At 36.4% G+C, this 19,188-nt stretch overlaps 1 protein-coding gene across 3 annotated transcripts in view; it reads left to right on the top strand.

Moving 5' to 3' along the window:
• The window catches only part of PGS1 (Phosphatidylglycerophosphate synthase 1), a 56,571-nt gene that overhangs the window by 28,966 nt on the left and 8,417 nt on the right, over nt 1-19,188 (top strand). For 2 of the 3 annotated variants that reach the window (XM_089241731.1, XM_089241733.1), the window contains exons 2-5: nt 1,765-1,989; nt 2,634-2,711; nt 3,349-3,623; nt 7,306-7,487. In XM_089241731.1, coding sequence (XP_089097857.1) covers nt 1,864-1,989; nt 2,634-2,711; nt 3,349-3,623; nt 7,306-7,487 — 661 coding nt within the window. In that variant the 5' untranslated portion in view covers nt 1,765-1,863. The remainder of the gene's footprint in view (nt 1-1,764; nt 1,990-2,633; nt 2,712-3,348; nt 3,624-7,305; nt 7,488-19,188) is intronic. The other variant, XM_089241732.1, reaches the window with a different exon arrangement.

A 19,188-nucleotide genomic window follows, 5' to 3' on the forward strand; every position in this document is an offset into this window, starting at 1 on the left:
TTTTCGCACCGGGCCCCACGTCTTGTAAGGGTGGCCCTGGTGTGAGTGTCGCGATAGAAAACCCTAACCTTCGAAAACTGAGATTGAAAGCCTCTGTTTTTTGGGTGGTTACGACTATACTCGAGTTCGATCCCCTCAGGTACAAAGACATTGATCATTTTTGTCGCACCACGGTCATTTTCTGCACACGAGGGCTAATTAGACCGGGACCTACAATTTATTGCCGATACCGAACGGCAGGCTTGTTTTCTATACTCATCGGGAGGTTGGTGAGTAACCCCTCGATGGGGACTCCCTGAGGTAGCAATTTTTTGCTGCGGTCAAGTCGCCGTTTTTTGTTGTACCCCTGTGTCAGGAAAGTTTTCTGACAAGAACGAACCGGGTATTGAACTCGCGACACCTATAAACATCCTTTGGTACTTTAGGCGAGCATCTTATCGACCGGGCTACCGCTCCCCTACGTACAAAGACAGTCAGCTGAAGTTTGTTTTCTGCGGTTTTCGACAAAGGCAGCTCGAGAAAGAATCTTTATCCATGCGGGACTTATTTTCGGTGCCTCCGACTATGGGTTTTTGACCGACAATGCCTTCTTTTTTGCCCTTTGAGATCGAATTTGTCTCCATTATCAGAGCGGCACCCATCGCGGCCGCATGGGTCACATGGCCCAAGAGCCGCCCTTATTTTCCAACTTCCTGGCGCGAATGCGAGCCGGCTTCCCGTTTGAAGAAGTCTCTACAGGAAGCAGGCAGACTTTCAATACAATATTTACATGAACACAAAAATTCAGGAATTTGTCAATTGTCACTTCTAATATGAATGACAAATTGCAAAACACGACTTAACTATTTCCAACGCTATGGTAAAGTTGTAATTCAAACATTAGAGAAAACATTTTTCAATCTTAAAATTCTGATGTTATAATGAAAATAACTCTCTTGCGAATAATTAGCAAAAATCGAGAAGATTTGCAACAGGCAATCACTATTTTACATCGTAATGAGTAGAATGATGATCCAAGAACATAACAATATTTATTTGTGAAAGCAAGTTATGAAGTTATATCATGTACAAAGACTGAAAGACGTTAACAACATTATTTCGCATTCGAAGAACATATATATAACATTCGCACAGTAAACATATTTGCATGTGTGCGCGAACAATCACAAACTGTATTCATAAAGGCTATAAATAAATGGCAATAACATAATGTATATTATGTAATGTATGCAATAACTAATTATGTATGAATTTTATGCAAATTTTGATAATGAAATTGCAGTTAGCGAGCAAATTACAGATCTCATCAATTTATCAATTCACATTTTTTATATTCTCCCCTTGAAATTTGATTTTTTCAAGTTTTAATGTAATCGTATTGAAACCAGTGAAATGAATTTTTCTTTAACCCTTCAAGTCGGTTCGTTCACAAATGTAAATGTAAAGGAGGCCCTATTCACAGTATTTAAATTTAAAAAAAAAATCAAACTTTGTGCAACTCTGCTGAAAACAATTTATACGTTTTTTATTTTAATTCTAAAATTGTAAAGAAAAGTTATGTTGTAGTGAAATGTTTACTCTATGCAATACAAACTTTACTGTGATAATTTTTAAAATAATTAGGAGGTAAAAACATTTTCACCCCTGTGACATACTACATAGAGAGATCTACACAGAGGGGTTAATTCATAAAGATGTAGTAAAATATGTTTCATTTTTGTAAATTTTTTTTAATGCTGATATTGTTTGTTTTCTTCATTTAAGGTAGAAGATGGAAACTACTCAAACTTGAAAAAAAAAATATTCGCTCTTGATTGCAGTGTTCATTTAAAACAGATCCGTTTTAAGCACCATTTCCTCAGAATGTTTTTCCAATCACTCGGCAAACATCCAGTCCCGTGGATCGCTTCATATTCACCTGAATTCGCTGTACCTGCCAGCAAGATCGAGATACTGAAAGAGCCTTCTGCATTCTTCCAGTATCTCAAGGTATATTATTTTATTCTTTGTATATGCTTACTTACATACCTGAGGCAGATATATATACAGCGAAACCTGACCTGTGTAAGACAGACACTGTATGAGACAGAAACCTGTCTTAAACGCAATCAAAATATAGTCTGTTCAATAATTAGTGCTTTTATTTGCACTTTTATAAAACGGAAATCTGTCTAAAACGGGATATTATTTCAGTCTGTTGACGTTCCGTTTCATACAGGTTTCACTGTAGTTATATTTTAGAGTTTTTGAATTTGTCTAGACTCATTTAGGGTAAAAATGGCCAGAGTTTGGTTTGAGTCTAGGAAAAAAATTTTAAATTATGAAAAAACGTTTTTTCCCCTGAATTATTGTCTGGTTATATGGAAGTTTTTATCTGAAATGATAAGCACTATTTGAATGTTAAATAGCGACACAGTGTGCATGAAGCCACTCCCTGACTTACAAACAGGATCTGCTCTGGGCATCGTCCATAAGTCAAAATCATGCCCGTTTGGAAAGAAGTATAGTGAATACAGTGAAATCAAAGAAATATTTTGATTTGAATTAGAAACTTAATTTTCAAAAGTTCATAAAAATATTTATTTGTTCACACCGACTTTAATTCTAGTTTTGAATGTATTATATATTTTCAGGATTTGTCTGCATCAGCAAAGAAGCGAATAACTCTGGCATCCTTATACATTGGAACTGGGCATCTAGAGCAACAATTGGTAAAGTGGCTATAATTTATTTATAAAGTATTTTTAACACAATTCCCTAGGTATAATTTGTGGATTATACATTAAAAAATCTTTTGTATATTATTATCTGATTTTTTTCCCCAGATAGGTTGGAATGTGAATAAGTATTTGAAACAATTAATTTGTAAAAATAATTTTTTTAAAGATGTGTTACATGGCATACCGGTAAGAGTTGAAAAATAAACTTTTTTTTCTGTAGAACCACAACTAAAAGCATGTGTACATTAGCGAGCCAATCATGTTTTGCTGGATTGCAGTGGAGTGATTCTAAAGCAACTACAGACATGCATATGATGCTGTCTAACTAAGAAGGAAGAATTCCTTTACTTTGTGTTCTTTGAAAAAACTTAACCCCCCAGTGGTCCAACTCCTGTGATTTATTCGTTGTTCACAACACCTTACGAATACTGTGAAAACTTGTTTGCAAGCGACTCTGCAAGACAATGTATATGCGCCTTAACAAACTTTTTTCCTCAATATTTAATCATTAAAGAAGAATGAAATTTGTATATACTGGGAAAAACTTATGGCTTAATCATTATATGTTCAAAGGTTAATTAATTATTTGATTAGGTTAAAAGAAAATATATTTATCTTTGTGTTTCAGGTGTCTTGCTTGCACGAGGGATTGGCCAACGAGACGAATGACTTGAAAGTACAAATATTGTTAGACTACACCCGTGGCTCGAGAGGAAGAGAAAATTCGAGAACATTACTACTGCCTCTGTTAAAACTATTTCCTAGTCAAGTTCATGTGTCTTTGTACCACACACCAAAGTTAAGAGGATTTCTCAAATGGATTCTTCCCGAACGATGGAATGAAACAATTGGGTTGACACATCTCAAAGTTTATCTTTTTGATGACACGCTTATGTTGAGTGGGTACGTATGATGGGAAAAAAATGATTATTATTATATTACCATTTCATTTTACCATAGCATTCATCATGAAGCGATAGGAGTGATCACACCTCCTTTGTCTCCGAATATGAGAAAAATAGGTCTTTCAGGTGAAATATAGGACATCAATGATTATTATTTCTAAATAAGTTTCTCACCCTTGCTCCAATCCAGGCAGGAGTCTATGGGCTCAGATGAGAAAACAATTAACTTATTGTTTTTACATAACAATACACTAAAAGTCAGATGTAACGAGTATAACTTATAATGAGAATCTCCTTACAACAAGTATTACATATTCACAGTTGATAGTCAAAGAGCTAATGTATAAAAGGTATAAGAAATATTCTGTTATAGCGAGTTGTAAATTAAAAAATTTGCAATATAACTCTAGGAAATAATTCTCAAATTTTTTTTTCTTTCCTTTTAAACATACACTTATCATTTATCATATGTGCTCCTTGTATATCAGGCCACAACTAAAAGAGGGCAGGGGGAATCTATGTCCCAGTTGTTAGACCTCAAGAAGGGTGCTGAGTTAACTTTTTTCCCCGTTAAAATTATAGGTGGAGGGGGGGGCACAAAGATTGATACTGGCCCCAGGTGAAAGAGTAATTTTCATTTATAGTTTTGTGGCTCTACAACTGATACATTATTCTGAGGTACTTTCAACAAAGAATGCACACAGAAAAGTCAAAATTTTTACTCCCCATTCTATTTTCTGGCTCTCCCACAAAACACATGATATATACATGACAGTTTTATTTGACTTTTTGTCTTTACTAGTGACTGAGTGACCACTCAGTCACTACTGGCCTGGACCACCACTTACAGTTCGAAATCATTTCCGAATCGCTTAAAAATGTTAGCAAATCAGCTATGGAAGTGAGCAGTAATATATTAATAAGCAATTTTAACTGTTCAATTGGTTCGCTGTATTGTTTTCAGAATGCAAAATTTTAAGAATGTCTCAGAGAATCAACTGCTATGAGACCGAAAATCAATTTCATGAGTGGGATTCCTGTTCATTCGCTAATATTAGAACAAATGTACTTTTGTATGCCATTTAAAATAGCAATATGCAACAACTTATGACCTAACTGAGCAAAAGATTGAAATGTGCTTATAACAAAAAGTCCATTATTACAACAATTTTCCTCATGATTGCGAGCTTTCATCATAACAGGCTTTACTTTATTTATTGTATAATTAATATTATTGTGTGAAGTCCAGTGTTTATTGAATTGAGTCCTATTGTCCAGTGTTTATTTGAATATTTTTGATTTAAATTAAAACTTCATCAGGTCTTTATTATACCAATTGTTTTACAATTTTTTCAATTTTTTTTTTTTTGGTATTTTGGAAACAAAAAAATTACTATATAAGTAAAACAGTCTCAATAATCAGATTTAAATATGACCAACACCACCTTAGATTAATTAGCCCAACCCTTCCGGGTAATATGCTTATATCCCCCATGGGACGGAGTCTGGGCCCATGTCTGGTCTTACCTCAGATTATCCAAAAAACAATGGAAAATGACTTTCAGATGGAGGGGCCTCCCTGTATTGATATTTTATGGTAAATATACCGTATATATTGTTTACAAGGTGTCTTGTAAGTCTTAATTTGACCTTTATTTCATACTCTGTTGTAGAGATATAATTCCAATTTTAAAAAATGCTCAAAATGAAATCACCTTGTACCAGTTTTGAGATACAGGTTGTCACAAAATAAAAAATAAAATTTTTTATACAGTCATTCTGTCCTCTAACTTCCAATTAGAAAGCTGTTACAGTGTCTCATCTGAGCCCAACAAAACAATTTCCATGCTTTTAACTGCAATACTCGCTTAGATATTTGAATTAAAAAATGAGATAAAAGTTGGGAAAGAACAGCATAATCTGTTAGCTTATGTTGTTCTTTCCAAACTTTTCTCAGACTTTTGAATTCTAATATTACAATTAAAAACATCGGATTTTTTTTGTTGGGCTTGGAAGATAAAGGGTAACAGTTTCGTATTTAAAGTTGATAGAGAGAGGGACCATATAAAAATTTAATTTTTATTTTTATTTTGAGACTGTATTTCCCCCCAAAAAAAACTAGTATAGAGTGATTTCTGAGCACTTTTCAAGCATTTTTAAACTGGAAAACTTTTTAAACTGCATTTTAAAACCTCTCCTCCAAATTGTTGATGAGATAAAAGCCAAATTAGGACTTGCAGGACACCCTTTGTAGTAAAAAATTGAGAACATCTGTTTTCAAATCTTTAAAAGGGAGGTTACAGGGAATTCAGCCCTGGAACCCTATATGTTGGAAAGTTTCCTTTTTTTTGCACTGTAAATTTTCTATAGAGAGCTGTGGAAAATTCTCACTGTAATCCATTGAAGACCCCAGCTCTTAGGTATCAAGACCTGTCTATTTTCTTCAAACTGAAATTACTTTCATTCAGAGGGAAAATTAAACAAAACTTGTTTGTAAAAAGTAGGAAAAGTTTAGAGAAGGAGTTTCAGAAAATTTTCAGCACCTCAGATTATCCGAAAGCTTGGACTTTCGAGACTCAAATTATTGAGACTACTGTTCAAAACTTTTTTTTTTATTAGAAAGAGTTCATTCATTGTCTGTGTCATTTTTTGAGAGCTGCTGAAATTTTACAGTAAAGCTGGAAATCGATTAAAATTTGTAGCAGGTTTATAAAATTTTTTTTAATAGATTAATCGGTCAATTAATCAAGTTTTTATCAAATACTTTTTGTATGATATTAGTAAATGCTATATAAATATATTTTATTCATTTCACACACCTATTTGGCAGTTGTAAACAAATATAGGAATAATTAAAAAATTAAGACTTCCTGCTTGAAGCAATTTAATATGCTGAACATAATTTTGTCAAAACCTAGAATTTCTTCACTTAGATCTTATTGGTTTTTTTTTTAATTATTATTATTTTTTGTACTGTTTCAATTAAAAATATGTTAACAGCACCAATTTACATTTGTTTTTTCAAAGAAAATTTTTTTTAAATTACGTTTTTATGGGGGACTCATATAGGGTTAGCATAAAAAAAATTATATAGGTTATGTCGAGAGTGTAGGTTGATGTAACCTATGTAATTTCTTTTAGGTTAAGCCTCTATGGTTCACCCTTATAAAAACATGCTTGAAAAAAAATTCTTTGAGAAGAAACGGATGCACATACATTGAGAACAAGTGCTTTTTTTTTTTTTTTTTTTTAAATCTTGAGATGCAAATTTATTTAGGTGTGAATTGTGGATAATGATTATTTTCTGTTAACCCTACAGTGCATACTATTGCCAAGTGGCAACATGTACTTTAAATATGTTTCTTTTCCCGTTGCCAATTGGCAACTTCATGTTTGAGACATTCATTATTCCCATTTTTAATTTCCTTTCAAAAGCCATTCATAGGTGGCAGTAAAACTGCTCAGTTAAAAAAAGAAATTTAAATCATCTGTCACCTGTCGAAAAAGAAAATCATGCACTGCAGGGTCGAAATTACTTATTTGCATATCTTTTTTTTTTTTACATCGTAGTTTGCTTCGATAATTATGGGAAAAAAATTCAGCTCAAAATAAAAAATCATGCATTGTAGGGTTAAATTGAGTGTATTATCGCTAAAGGATGTTTTTTCTTCAATTTATAGGGCAAATCTCAGTGACCAGTACTTTACCAATAGGCAGGACAGGTATGTTCTCTTTAAAGACTGTAAAGAGCTGGCAGACTTTTTCGATAACTTGGTTGCTACTGTGTCTTCATTTTCTCTGCAACTTCACTCTAATAATACAGTTGGGCTGCATCCAGATTGGAATGTTCATCCAATGTATGGTAAGTGTCTGTGTGTGTGCATTTTTATGTGTTCAAGATGGCAATTAACCGATTGATGGAAAAATCATCGACAAAAATTTCCCACCAAAAGATTGAGTGAGTTGCCAGATAAGTGAGTGACTGAGGTGGTTTAGAAGGTAGTCAGCAAGCAGTTGACCAAGTCGGTGAATGATAATGACCGAGTCAGAAAACAAGTTAAGTGAGCATGTAAGTGAGAAATCAAGCTAGAGAGTGAGTGAATAAGGTAGTTTTTGAGCAAGTGAGTCAGCAAATACATGAGCAAGTGCGGGAGCAAATGAAAGAACAAGCGAGTGAGCAGATGAAAGAACGAGTGAGTGAGCAGTTTAGCAAACAAGTGAGTGACTTTTCCACTCAATTCTTTCCCTCTCACTTTCTCTCTCATTCACTTGCTCGCACAATAATTTGGTCACTGACTCAGTCAATCTCTCAGTGGTAAACTGTTGTCTGTGAATGGACTTAAACATCGACTTCCTGTCGATGGACTTAAACTGAGCTTTTAGATTCTGGCATTATGCATAAATCAGCATTATGGAATGAAACATATATCAAATAAAATTAAAGAACTGTTGGGTATATTATAATTGACAAATAACTATGTAATGTCAAATTAGATGTAAACACTTGTATCCAGTCCATGAGTTCGAGCCTACTCAATATTTGCGACCATCAGGGCCTTATTAACCATTATGCAAAATAAGCACGTGCTTAGGGCATCAGTATTAAAGGGGCACCACAAAAATATATCAAATTTTTTTTTTAATGTACAATTTTTTTTCAACATCGATCATCTGATAAAAAATTTCAAAATTTTAAGAACACTTGATTCTATAGTAGAAGATCATTATCACAAGGATGGCACAAAAGATGAGAAACTAATAATATTGCAAAATATTACAAATTCTGGATTTGTTTCTTTCATTTATTCTGAAATTATATCTTTCATTTATTCTGAAATTATATCTTTCATTTATTCTGAAATTATATCTTTCATTTATTCTGAAATTATATCTTTCATTTATTCTGAAATTATATCTTTCATTTATTCTGAAATTATATCTTTCATTTATTCTGAAATTATATCTTTCATTTATTCTGAAATTATATCTTTCATTTATTCTGAAATTATATCTTTCATTTATTCTGAAATTATATCTTTCATTTATTCTGAAATTATATCTTTCATTTATTCTGAAATTATATCTTTCATTTATTCTGAAATTATATCTTTCATTTATTCTGAAATTATATCTTTCATTTATTCTGAAATTATATCTTTCATTTATTCTAAAATTATATCCCATTAATTCTGGAACTTTCTCTTTCCTTAATTTTGGAATTATCTCTTTCCTTCATTCTCTGGATTTATCTTCCATTAATGTTATTATTATCTCTCATTAATGTTGCAATTATCTCTGAAAAAAATAATTTCAGCATTAATGAAAGAAACTAATCCAGAATTTGCTAATTATGCAAACTAAACAACATTATCTTGCTGAGTTTTTTCATTAGCTTTTCACAATTTTCATAAAGTACGACCAGGAATATTTTTATTGCTGTTTTTATTTAATTAATGTAAATTAATAGAAGTAAAGGAAATTACCCCCCCCCCCCCACAAGGGTGGGGCTGACAGGCAGGATCGTCTTAATAGCATCATAGGCCCCCGAGCAAAGGGATTTTTTGGAGGCCCTATCTAAAAAATTCAACTACGTCTCGTTTTTCTGAGGCACCTCTTCTCTTGGGCCCTTCGGGCACGGCCCGGGGCAAAGCTGCATTAAGCGGCTTGATATTTCATTTACTTACAAGCGGCTTTGGCCCGGGGTAAGGGAGGCATGCGTTAATGCCGCACTGCCTAAAGTTCGCACCAGGAGTCCTCCTTTTTCAGTTTTTAACCTGGTAACCCTATCTGAACACCACATAATCCGTATTTTCACTTATTTATACGATCATCCATATTGTCCGAATTTTTTTGTGGAAAGAAATAATTATTTTTTCTACATAAAATCGATTATTGCAAATGTACGAATTTTGTTACCGAAATTTTCGTCTCATAAAAAAAAGTTTTATGCTAAAGAATAACAAAGAACTCTCTTTCTCTCTTTTTTCATCATTGGATGAGTTGCCTGTAATTACGAGGTTAGATGGCAGCACCAACAGTATATAAATCAACCCACCATCGATCTTATATTACTGGAGAGTATGACGTCACCGGTCCCCGTCTTGGAAGTGCTGAGAACGGTGTTCCCCATCTTTCATCGGAAGATCACGTGACTCGGTGAAAACAAACCCGACCCCCCCCCCCCCCGTTATTTTCTTATAGCATCCACAGGAATTTAAAAACAATAAATGAAAGAAATAATTTCAGCATTAATGAAAGAAACAAATCCAGAATTGATGAAAGCAATTATTTCAGAAGTAATGAAAGAAATAATAAATAAAAGGAAATAATTCCAGAATTAATGAAGGAAAATTCAAGAATTGATGAAAGAAATTTTTCAGCATTAACGAAAAAATTATTCCAAGTCTTAATGAAATAAATATATTTTTTACCTTTACATGAGTGTTTATCTGTTTTTCAATCTTTAAAACAATATTTAGAGACCGAACTCATAGGCGGAGATAGACTTGGAAGTCGGGGGGGGGGGGCACGATGATGGTCATGTCAATTCATATATGCATAATACATTAGATCAGTCAACTTCACCTTTGACGCTCGGGGGTTGGGGGCAATGCGCCCCACGGCCCCCTCCCCCGTATCTCCGCCCATGACCGAACTGTACATTTCTATTCGCAAATTGCCAGGCGGGAACTTTGTTTTCATCGAGTCGCTGCCGTCGCGGCGGCTGGATGCTCCCTCCAGTAATATAAGCTCGATGCATGCCTCAGAATCTCTGTCGTCTGCTTCTCTCCCGGTTATTTGTTTTGGACGTCTCCTTGTGTCCTGAAAAAATTACTGAACTGGCAGTTCGAACTTCCAGTTCTGTTTGTGAGCTTAGCTTGTAGGGAACCGAACAAACCGTCTGTCGTCTGCTCATTAAGAGGTTCTTCGTTTTGGACGTCTCCTTATGCTCAGATAAAATAACCGAACTTTCAGTTTGAATTTCCAGTTCAGTTTATGAGCTTCGTTTATAAGGAACTGAGCGGAATAAAGAATGTGGTTTTTTTACTTTGAACTTCATTATCACCACATGAGTCACTTTTAAATTTGACATTAGATGGCAGCACATTACTATAAAGTGGTGTGGAAAAATTCACTTTTTACGATCTTACCTGTCGTCTGCTTGTTTGGAGGTTCTTTGTTTTGGATGTCTCCTTGGGTCTTGAAAAAGTAACTGAACTGGAAGTTTGATCTGTCAGGTCAGTTTGTAAGCTTTGTTTATAAGGAGCAAAGCTGAATGAAGAATTTAGTTTTTTTTTTACCTGAGCTTCATCACAACATAAGGCACTTCTGATTTTGAAAGTACCAACAATATTTTTAAAAATGAATGTCAAAGTATTCTAGAGCAGTGGTTCTCAACCTTTTTTTGTCCATGGCCCCCTTTCAACCATTTTTAATTCCTGTGGCCACCCCTTGAGAACATGAATAATTTTCTACTCCCCCTTTCTTTCTCCCCCCCCCCTGTTTTCCCATTAGAAGATAATAATATTCAAAAATTATCTGAAGTATAAATATTTTTGAATTTAATTTGATTAATTTTTAATTTATGAAAATAACGAAAAAGCAAAATAAACATAATAGAATACAGTAAAAATAGAATAAATCCCTTGTGATCACAAAGTGTCTGTATCATCGTAATATTACTTTTTGTGAAGTTTATTGTTTTGTGTTTTTCTCAGTTTGATTTGTATGTTTTATGTGTTGTCACAGTCCAATTAAAAAAAAAAATTGTAATCAATGTAAACTCTGCGCTTGAAGACGGCACAATGTCATCAAGTTACTGTACTGGATGAAATTTTTATTATTTCCAAATTAGTTTTTTTTGTGCAAAAAGATTTGATATTTGATTCATGTTGCCAGGGGTTACATAGTTATTAAAACAAAAATGTTAACTTTTTATGCGGACACCCTGTGCAAAAGATTATGGTTTCATTGAGAAATGTCAATTCTAGCTTCCAAAATACGCATTCTTATAATGATAAAAATCGCGAAAAGTGGCAGCAATCAGTTTTGTTAATTTTATTCTCTTCGTGTGGATAAAAGTAGTAATGAGGGAGTAGCCACTCAAATGAATCACAATTGTAAAGTTCAACCTTCCACATCGTTTTCAACAATAATACATGTATATAGGTTCATGTTGTAGCCCTACTATGAATTAAAAAAAATGAACTAAAATACGTGAATACATTCCAGAGAAATCATGTACGCAGTGAAAAACTGTTCGTGTGAACATAATAATGATTCATTGTCAGGATTTCAAGCCCATCAGAAAATATAAATAATCAGATTTTCAAATAAGAAAATTATCAGTTTGTTGACTTCAATTTCGATACGTGAAAATCTGATATTTCATTGGATGACAAGCTACCTTCCGGTGGCTTTTTGGTTCATAATATGACCACTCTCTCGCAGGCGAACGAAGCAACGTGCGTGTTGGCTTAAACACAACTCAATATTTCACATAACAGTCCGTACTATATTTAATATACAGGGCGCATAGCTAACAGGGCATATGGCATTTTATTGGCGAACCATTGGTCCTAGAGTATTACTTATAGTTGGAAAAAGTACCCGAATAATGTGTAGTACTCAGATATTTGATTCATGTTGCCAGGGGTTACATAGTTACTAAAATAAAAATATTAACTTTTTATGCGGACACCCTGTGCCCCAAAACCCAATTGGAAAGTTGTTTCCTGGTCTCCAACAAAAAAATTCAACGTGTCTGAGTTCAAATTTTCATTGAGATATTCGAAGAAAGTTGGAAAAAAAACAACATTAAATGAGGGGAAACAATTTTACCCGCATTGAATGCTGTTTTTTCCCAAATTTCCTCAATTTTTCGAATTCGTATATTCGGTGAATATTGCACTTAGTAACGTAAAATTATTTTAGTTGGCATCGGGAAAGACAGATCATCATCTTCTCAATTGGGTTCTTTGGCACACGGGGACGGTATAAAAAGGGTTTTTTTTTTATTTTATAGCTATACAACCCCTAAACATGAATAACATGATAACATAAATGACATATCTGAGTTCGACAAGTGATTTGGATACTTTTTCTAGTTGGGTATGTCCCTAAGACTAATGGCTCACCAGTAAAATGCCATACGCCCTGTTACCCATGCAGCCTCCAAATAGACGTAAAAAAAATAGTTTGAGACGAAATACAGTCAACTCTCATTTTAACAAATCTATATATATAAAATTGATTTTCTGCGTGTCTGTGTGTGTGTATGTTCTCTATACAAATCTACAATTTTGGATCGATCGTCGCCAAATTTTGCATATATACCAAATGGGACCCGACTTGAACGATAGGCTACTTTAAAATTTCGTCAGAGCAGGACAAATGCCCCAAACGGGCAAAAAAACTGTCGGGCAACAATGGTTTTTGGGCCTCAACAATCACTTTCGGAACGTTTACTTTGGTTACCGTGGTTTCCTAGCAGTACGTTGCAGACATGTATATGCCTTTACAATGGTTTGTCACTTCTTTAATGTTGCAAATGTATGTATTTTGTGCCTTTATAATGGTTTGCCATTTTTTTCAATCCTCCCAGTAATGAGAGTTTTTTGAACAGACGCCATTATCAGCATCACTTTGAGGGTAAGGCAAAGGGTGAACCTCATAGAAATCAGTGTTAAAATTTCCGATTTTACTGCAGAAATGCGGATATTTAGTGGGGGTTTCCTGCCACATCAATAACTTTGAAAATTGCATAGAATTCTTGATTTTTGAAATATTGAGTTCGCTTAGAGATATGCGAAGCCCAGGAGATTAAATATGAAGTAATTAGCCGGACCTACTTTTGAGTTGGATATCCATGCAATAACATTGATTTCAACTTTTTATTTGTACCTTCTCAAGCATGAAAATTAATGTCTCCGTATTGTCTTTTGATACTTAATTGCATAAATTCATATGGTTTAGGATGTTTTAAAATTACGGGCCCGTAAAAAGTACATCGAAAAAAATTCCACAGCTTTAATTAAGCATTTTTGGAAGCAGAAACAGGCAGAAATAGATAACTTGAAGTTCGGGGGCGGGGGGGGGGGATCCAAATACCTAGCGCCCCTTAAAAAAAGGAAATAAGATATTATTTTCTATTTTTCTTCAAATCTAGATTTGTTTATTTCATGAAGTCCAATATTGGTTAACTTAGACAGGGTTTGCATGTCCCTCGGAGAAAGAGGGAGATATCACGTGATCCAAAAAGCCTCATTGAAGAAAACCCGGGCAGCGCCGGGTATTATAGCTAGTACCATCATAAAACGGGAAAAATATCGTTTTAACGAAAACTTTTCTAATCCCTCGGATAGGTTTACATAGGAACAATATAAAAATCTGGAATTCCTTTGTAACGAAATTTCGTTATTACGAAGTGATTTCTCGGGGCTCGTGGAGTTCCGGTCTAATGGGGTTTGACCAAAGCGTATTAATAAAGGGTCTTTAATACGCTTTGGGTTTGACCGTATTTCCCCTAAAAAAAATCTGACATTTTTGTAGTAAAGTAATTGAACTTCGGCAATTTGATCTGAGAACAGTCCTTTTTATAATGATTATGTCCTTTTTACTTTTATAAATTTAGGAAGGAAACAAAAGGAAGAAAGGGTGGGGAGGAAAAGAAAAATGCCCAAGACGGGCTCGGTTGTGCGCAAATGCCTCGAAATTCCACTTGTGCCCAAGTGTGCTCACTCTCAGTTTCATGACAAAATTTCACATTTATGAGACGTTTGACTACGGGCACGATTAATCTCAATATATATAGCTTTCAATATTAAAATATTTTATTTATACGAAGCACAATTTCAATTATTTGGCATTTTCATTTCGACTCGAACTCCAAATCTTTGGCATTTAGACATCATTTCCAACCATCAAATCCACGAGGTTTTTGCAGATTGTGAAAAATGTGTCGCTGAATTGGTTTTGCATGCGTATTATCAACACTAAAAACCATATATTTTAGGTTGACAGATACAAAGAGACGCATTGAGCGAGTTATGGACATTTCAAAGTGAAGACTTACGTGAGAATTTATTGCACGTTTTTTAAAAATCAGCAGATGCAGTGAGTCTCTAATCAACGGATTTAAATCGCTTTAAATATAGTCATACGCCTTTTTAGAATTTTTTTTCTAATGTCCACAACATTGTTCTTGCAGGATAGGAAAATTGCATTGAAATTATTTAGGATGCTGCAGGCCAGTTGTAGGGCAGTTAAAAGGAAGCATTACAGTATCGATTAAAAAAACTTTATAAAGAAGTGGTGTCAATCTTAGAGGAAGTCCCAATACAGGGGCGGCTCGAGCTTACCTGCCGCCCGGGTGCGAAGCATCATGTGCTGCTCCTACTGGCGACCCTGCCAGGAGGCTGATAGGGCTTCGGTGAAGGGTACCTGGAGATAAACTTGATTTTTTTTTCAGAAGAAAGCCGCACAATCAATTGTTTCATTGTTTACCGTGCAAAATGTGCGTGACCATACGTCCCGCTTTTGAAGTAGAAAATTTTTTGTCTTTGTTTTTTGTGTGTTCTAGAATTATTTTACCATTCTCAATAAATGCCAGATAGCTTAATCCTTGAAAGAGCACTTATTTTTGTGAGCCATCATCACTTATCATGTGAAGATGATATTTAACGGGGTAATTTTTATTAAGAAAATTTTTCCAAAGGTGTTTCTGGTATTCCAGGAGCCGGACAAGTGAAAAACCAAAATTTTTCATTTGCCTTCATTTGATTGTGGATCAAATTCTGAGTGAGGGTATGGGCCCCTAGGCTGGGATCTTTTGCAGGTCCCCTCCCAGTCAGATTTCTCATGGCACCTTCTATAGTTAATTTATAGCCTGAAAAAGCCAAAAAATTATGAGAATTATCCCGGGCTCTTGTGGGGGAAATGGGTGAGGGAACCAAAATGCACACGTGGCCCTTGTAATAGAGCACAGGGATGGCGCTTGGCCATTCGACCAATTGCGGCCACACGGGGCACCGATTAAGAGGATGCTAAATCCGGGTGAATGAGTAAAAAAAAATTCCATTGGCCAAAAAAAACCAAACTGTCGGCTCTGGAGGGGCGCAAAATCCGAAATGAAGGGCCGAAAAAAATGTTTTGTTAGGAATTGTTTGGATAAATTGTGAGGGAGGGGCATGACCTTCCAAGGATAGGGCTGACAGGGCTCCAGCTTGAGGCCCGGGACTAAATCCTTATAACTTTTCTTTTTTCACTCTATAAATTAACTGTAGAAGGGGCCCCCCCACGAAAAATTCCCTGACGCAGGAGGTAGGGGCTATGGGGGAAGAAATAGGTAGGAAAAAAACAAACTGCTATTGGTAGTCACCCGGTATATACGGGACTCATTACTTCATAGATACAATATCTATAGAACGTACTGGCCTAGTGGGAAGACTGGATGTGCATTTTATCGCACCCACGCCCTGCAGCAGGAGTCGCTAGGCTGGGGTCTTTGTTGGGGCCTTGGAGGCCAGATTTTTCACTGGTCCCTCGATAAAGAATTTATAGTATGAAAAAAATAAAAATTATAAGAAACTAGGCTGAAGCCTTTCAGCCCCCACAGAGGCCGTGCGACCTGTGCAGCCACGTGGGGCACCTCTCTAGGAAAGGGTGCCAAATCTGAGTTGGAAGGTAAAAAAAAAATCGGTGAGCTGAGAAACGTCATCGGGGGCACAAAAATAGACCCCGCACTGGCAAAGATTTCTTTCTCTTTTCTGTCCCTACACATTTGTACATCAAGGCCACCTTAAGACCATCGTAGACCCAGGGCCACTAGAGGTTTGGTCAGCTGTGTCAAGCAAGCATTTTTGCACCCTCTTGTAATGTTGAAGCAGAGTTGGAAACAATTCAGGAAAGAAACCATAATCGGTGTTCTTAACTAGGGACGGTTCTTTGGCCGTGCGACCTGCGCGGCTGTATGGGACACAGCCCCACTTGGGCACTGCTCTAAGAGGAGTGCGAAATTCGAGTTGAAAAGTGAGAAGCTTTGTCGACAAAAAAAAACAAAAACAAAAAACAACACTTGGACAGGGGACACCAAAAATAGGTTCCGCACAAGTACAGATATCTTCTGGAGTCACCCCTGTTCTTAACGCATATTGGTACATCAGGCCCCCCTCCACCCTCCAGAAGCAGTGTCGCTGTGTCAGGTTTTTTCACCGGATATTCATTACTCTGTAATGAATTTATAAAAAACCATGGATCCCATATCCTACAGCATGGCTCCTAGGCTGGGATCTCTGGTACGCCTCCAGGCCAAACTTTTCATGCCGCCCCCCCCCCCCCCTGTAGGAAGTGATAATGTGGGAAAATACGCAAAAAAAAAAATCGTCCCGAGTCTGCTCTCCTCTAGTTGCGGTCGGGAGCAGCATGTCGTGTGACCCGGGTGTCGAATCAGGGGGTGGGCACCAAAATGCATCCTTGCCCCGGCTGACTAAGCATCTAGTTGCAGTCCTGTCTACTCTTGTGGGAAGGACCGCAACTAGGGGGGGGGGCGGGCAGCGGGTCCAGAGAGGGCACTAAACATTACAAAGGGCGCCAAAATGTGATCTTGTCCGGCTGACCAAGCATCGATCCTGTTGGGACCAGGAGCCTATGGGGTTCCACCCAAAGACGTAGCGCGCTTTCTCGGGGCCCCGGGGCAGACTTTCTTGGGGCCTCTTGAAAAGATTTATCATATGCAAAACAAGTGTATATTTTTTTGTAAGCCCCCTCTATTTGCTCGAGGTAGGACTCTGGTTTCCACAGCCCTTTTACTTGCCAGGGTCCACCCGGGGGGAGCGGCTCAGAATAATAGGATTTGGTGAACATTTTTCAGAGCATTTTTCATACAAATTATTGGATGAGCATTCCAGCCAGAAGGGAGGGGGTGAGGGCTTAGGTATATCACTTTGTTCGGGTGCCAGGGCCGTCTTAAGAGCACCATGGGCTCCCGGGCCAAGTGATTTTTCTGAGGCCCTACTAGACAAATTTACATGCACGCTCCTCGTAATTTCCAACTATATCTCATTTTTGTGAGGCCCCTTTTCTCTTGGCTATGGGCTGTGTCCGGGTGGGTCCATGCGTTAAGACGACACTGCTGAGAGGGCTCCAGCTCTGGGATCCGGGAGACAATAACCATTATTTTTCTTTTCATGCAATAAATTCATTACAGAGGGGTCCGTGAGAAGTCTGGCTTGGAGCCCGCTAAAGATCTGAGCCAAGGGGCCCTGCTCCAGGATGTGGGGAGGGGGATGTAGAATTTACAAAAATAAAGAAAAACATTCTGAAACACTGTTAGAACTACATTTGAGGAAACGTAGATTGATTTAAAATTACTACATCATATTCCGCTTAACGTTCCCATTTAAAAAAGTTTCTCGCTTAGTACGACTTATTTTCGTGAATCTCCTAACTTGTACTAACACTTATTGAAATTTCCTGTTTAAAACGTTTTCCCACCAACAACGTTTTTCATGAGTTTTTGGAAAACGCTATAAGTGGGATTCACTTTATATGAGCTCTTCAATATTATTACTTGTTTAAAACCAAGAGTTTCTTGCCATAAACAAAATCCAAGATTGCAATCTCAATATATTTGAATATTCAAATTCGAAATTCAAAAAAACGCTCTGGAATAGGGATTGTGTCGAATATTAACAACACTAGCTGCAATCAGCTTAAACCTCAGATATAATTTATTTAATAGTACGGAATGAACTACCGGGGCTGTAAGCAACGCAACCTACATCCTAAATGTTCGGAAATTTGTGCTCTTAAATGTTTTCATGCATGAACTCTCTATTCATGAACAGGGTCGGTTCTGGACATTTTTCAAGTGTAAGCGAATGATGTTTTGGTGATAAAAAAAAATCGCCCCTTTCAGTTGGCGATTTTTGCGGCCGCAGGATTCAAGATAGGGCTCTGTTCATGAAACAATATATCTCTAATGTTGGTACTGCACTAGGTGAATAATTAGATTGAGAAAAAAAAATCAGAGAGAAACGTCTTACTTTTTTGTCGGAAGCTCCAGTAGTAAAAATTGTCAAAATTTAGAATTTACACATTGTATATCCGTCTTCCGGAATATATGAGAGAATGATTCAGATGGTAACGTTTACGACTGGAAAATTCTCAAGCCTCCTTAGGGAAACATGACAGTTCAGAGGTTTCCAGGAAGGCATGCAATTAACACTCCAGAGGACAGTCAAAGTTGCCTCGTTCCGGGGCAGTCATCATCTAGAGATATCCATGCTACAGTCTACTATGGAACATCAATAGTGGAAGAATCGCCAAATAAAACTACAAACATTCACCTTGTGTGCACTATTGGTACCTCCAGACCGGATGGTAACTCCAACGAGAGGGGAGGTTTTCAAGGGGGGAAAATTGATAGATATCTTTTCTAGTTTCCGTTTTCGTTTGATGCTCTAAGCATGTTTTTTTTTTGGTTAATATAGCCCTGTTATTCTTTAACGACAGAATGAAAGGCCAGACTTTTTTAAGGGATAAAGAACGCGACCACCTGCATA

Source organism: Pholcus phalangioides, unplaced genomic scaffold (assembly GCF_987345545.1).
Source record: "Pholcus phalangioides strain wild (caught in Gottingen) unplaced genomic scaffold, Ppha-v1.0 ptg000014l_1, whole genome shotgun sequence".
Lineage (NCBI taxonomy): Eukaryota > Metazoa > Arthropoda > Arachnida > Araneae > Pholcidae > Pholcus > Pholcus phalangioides.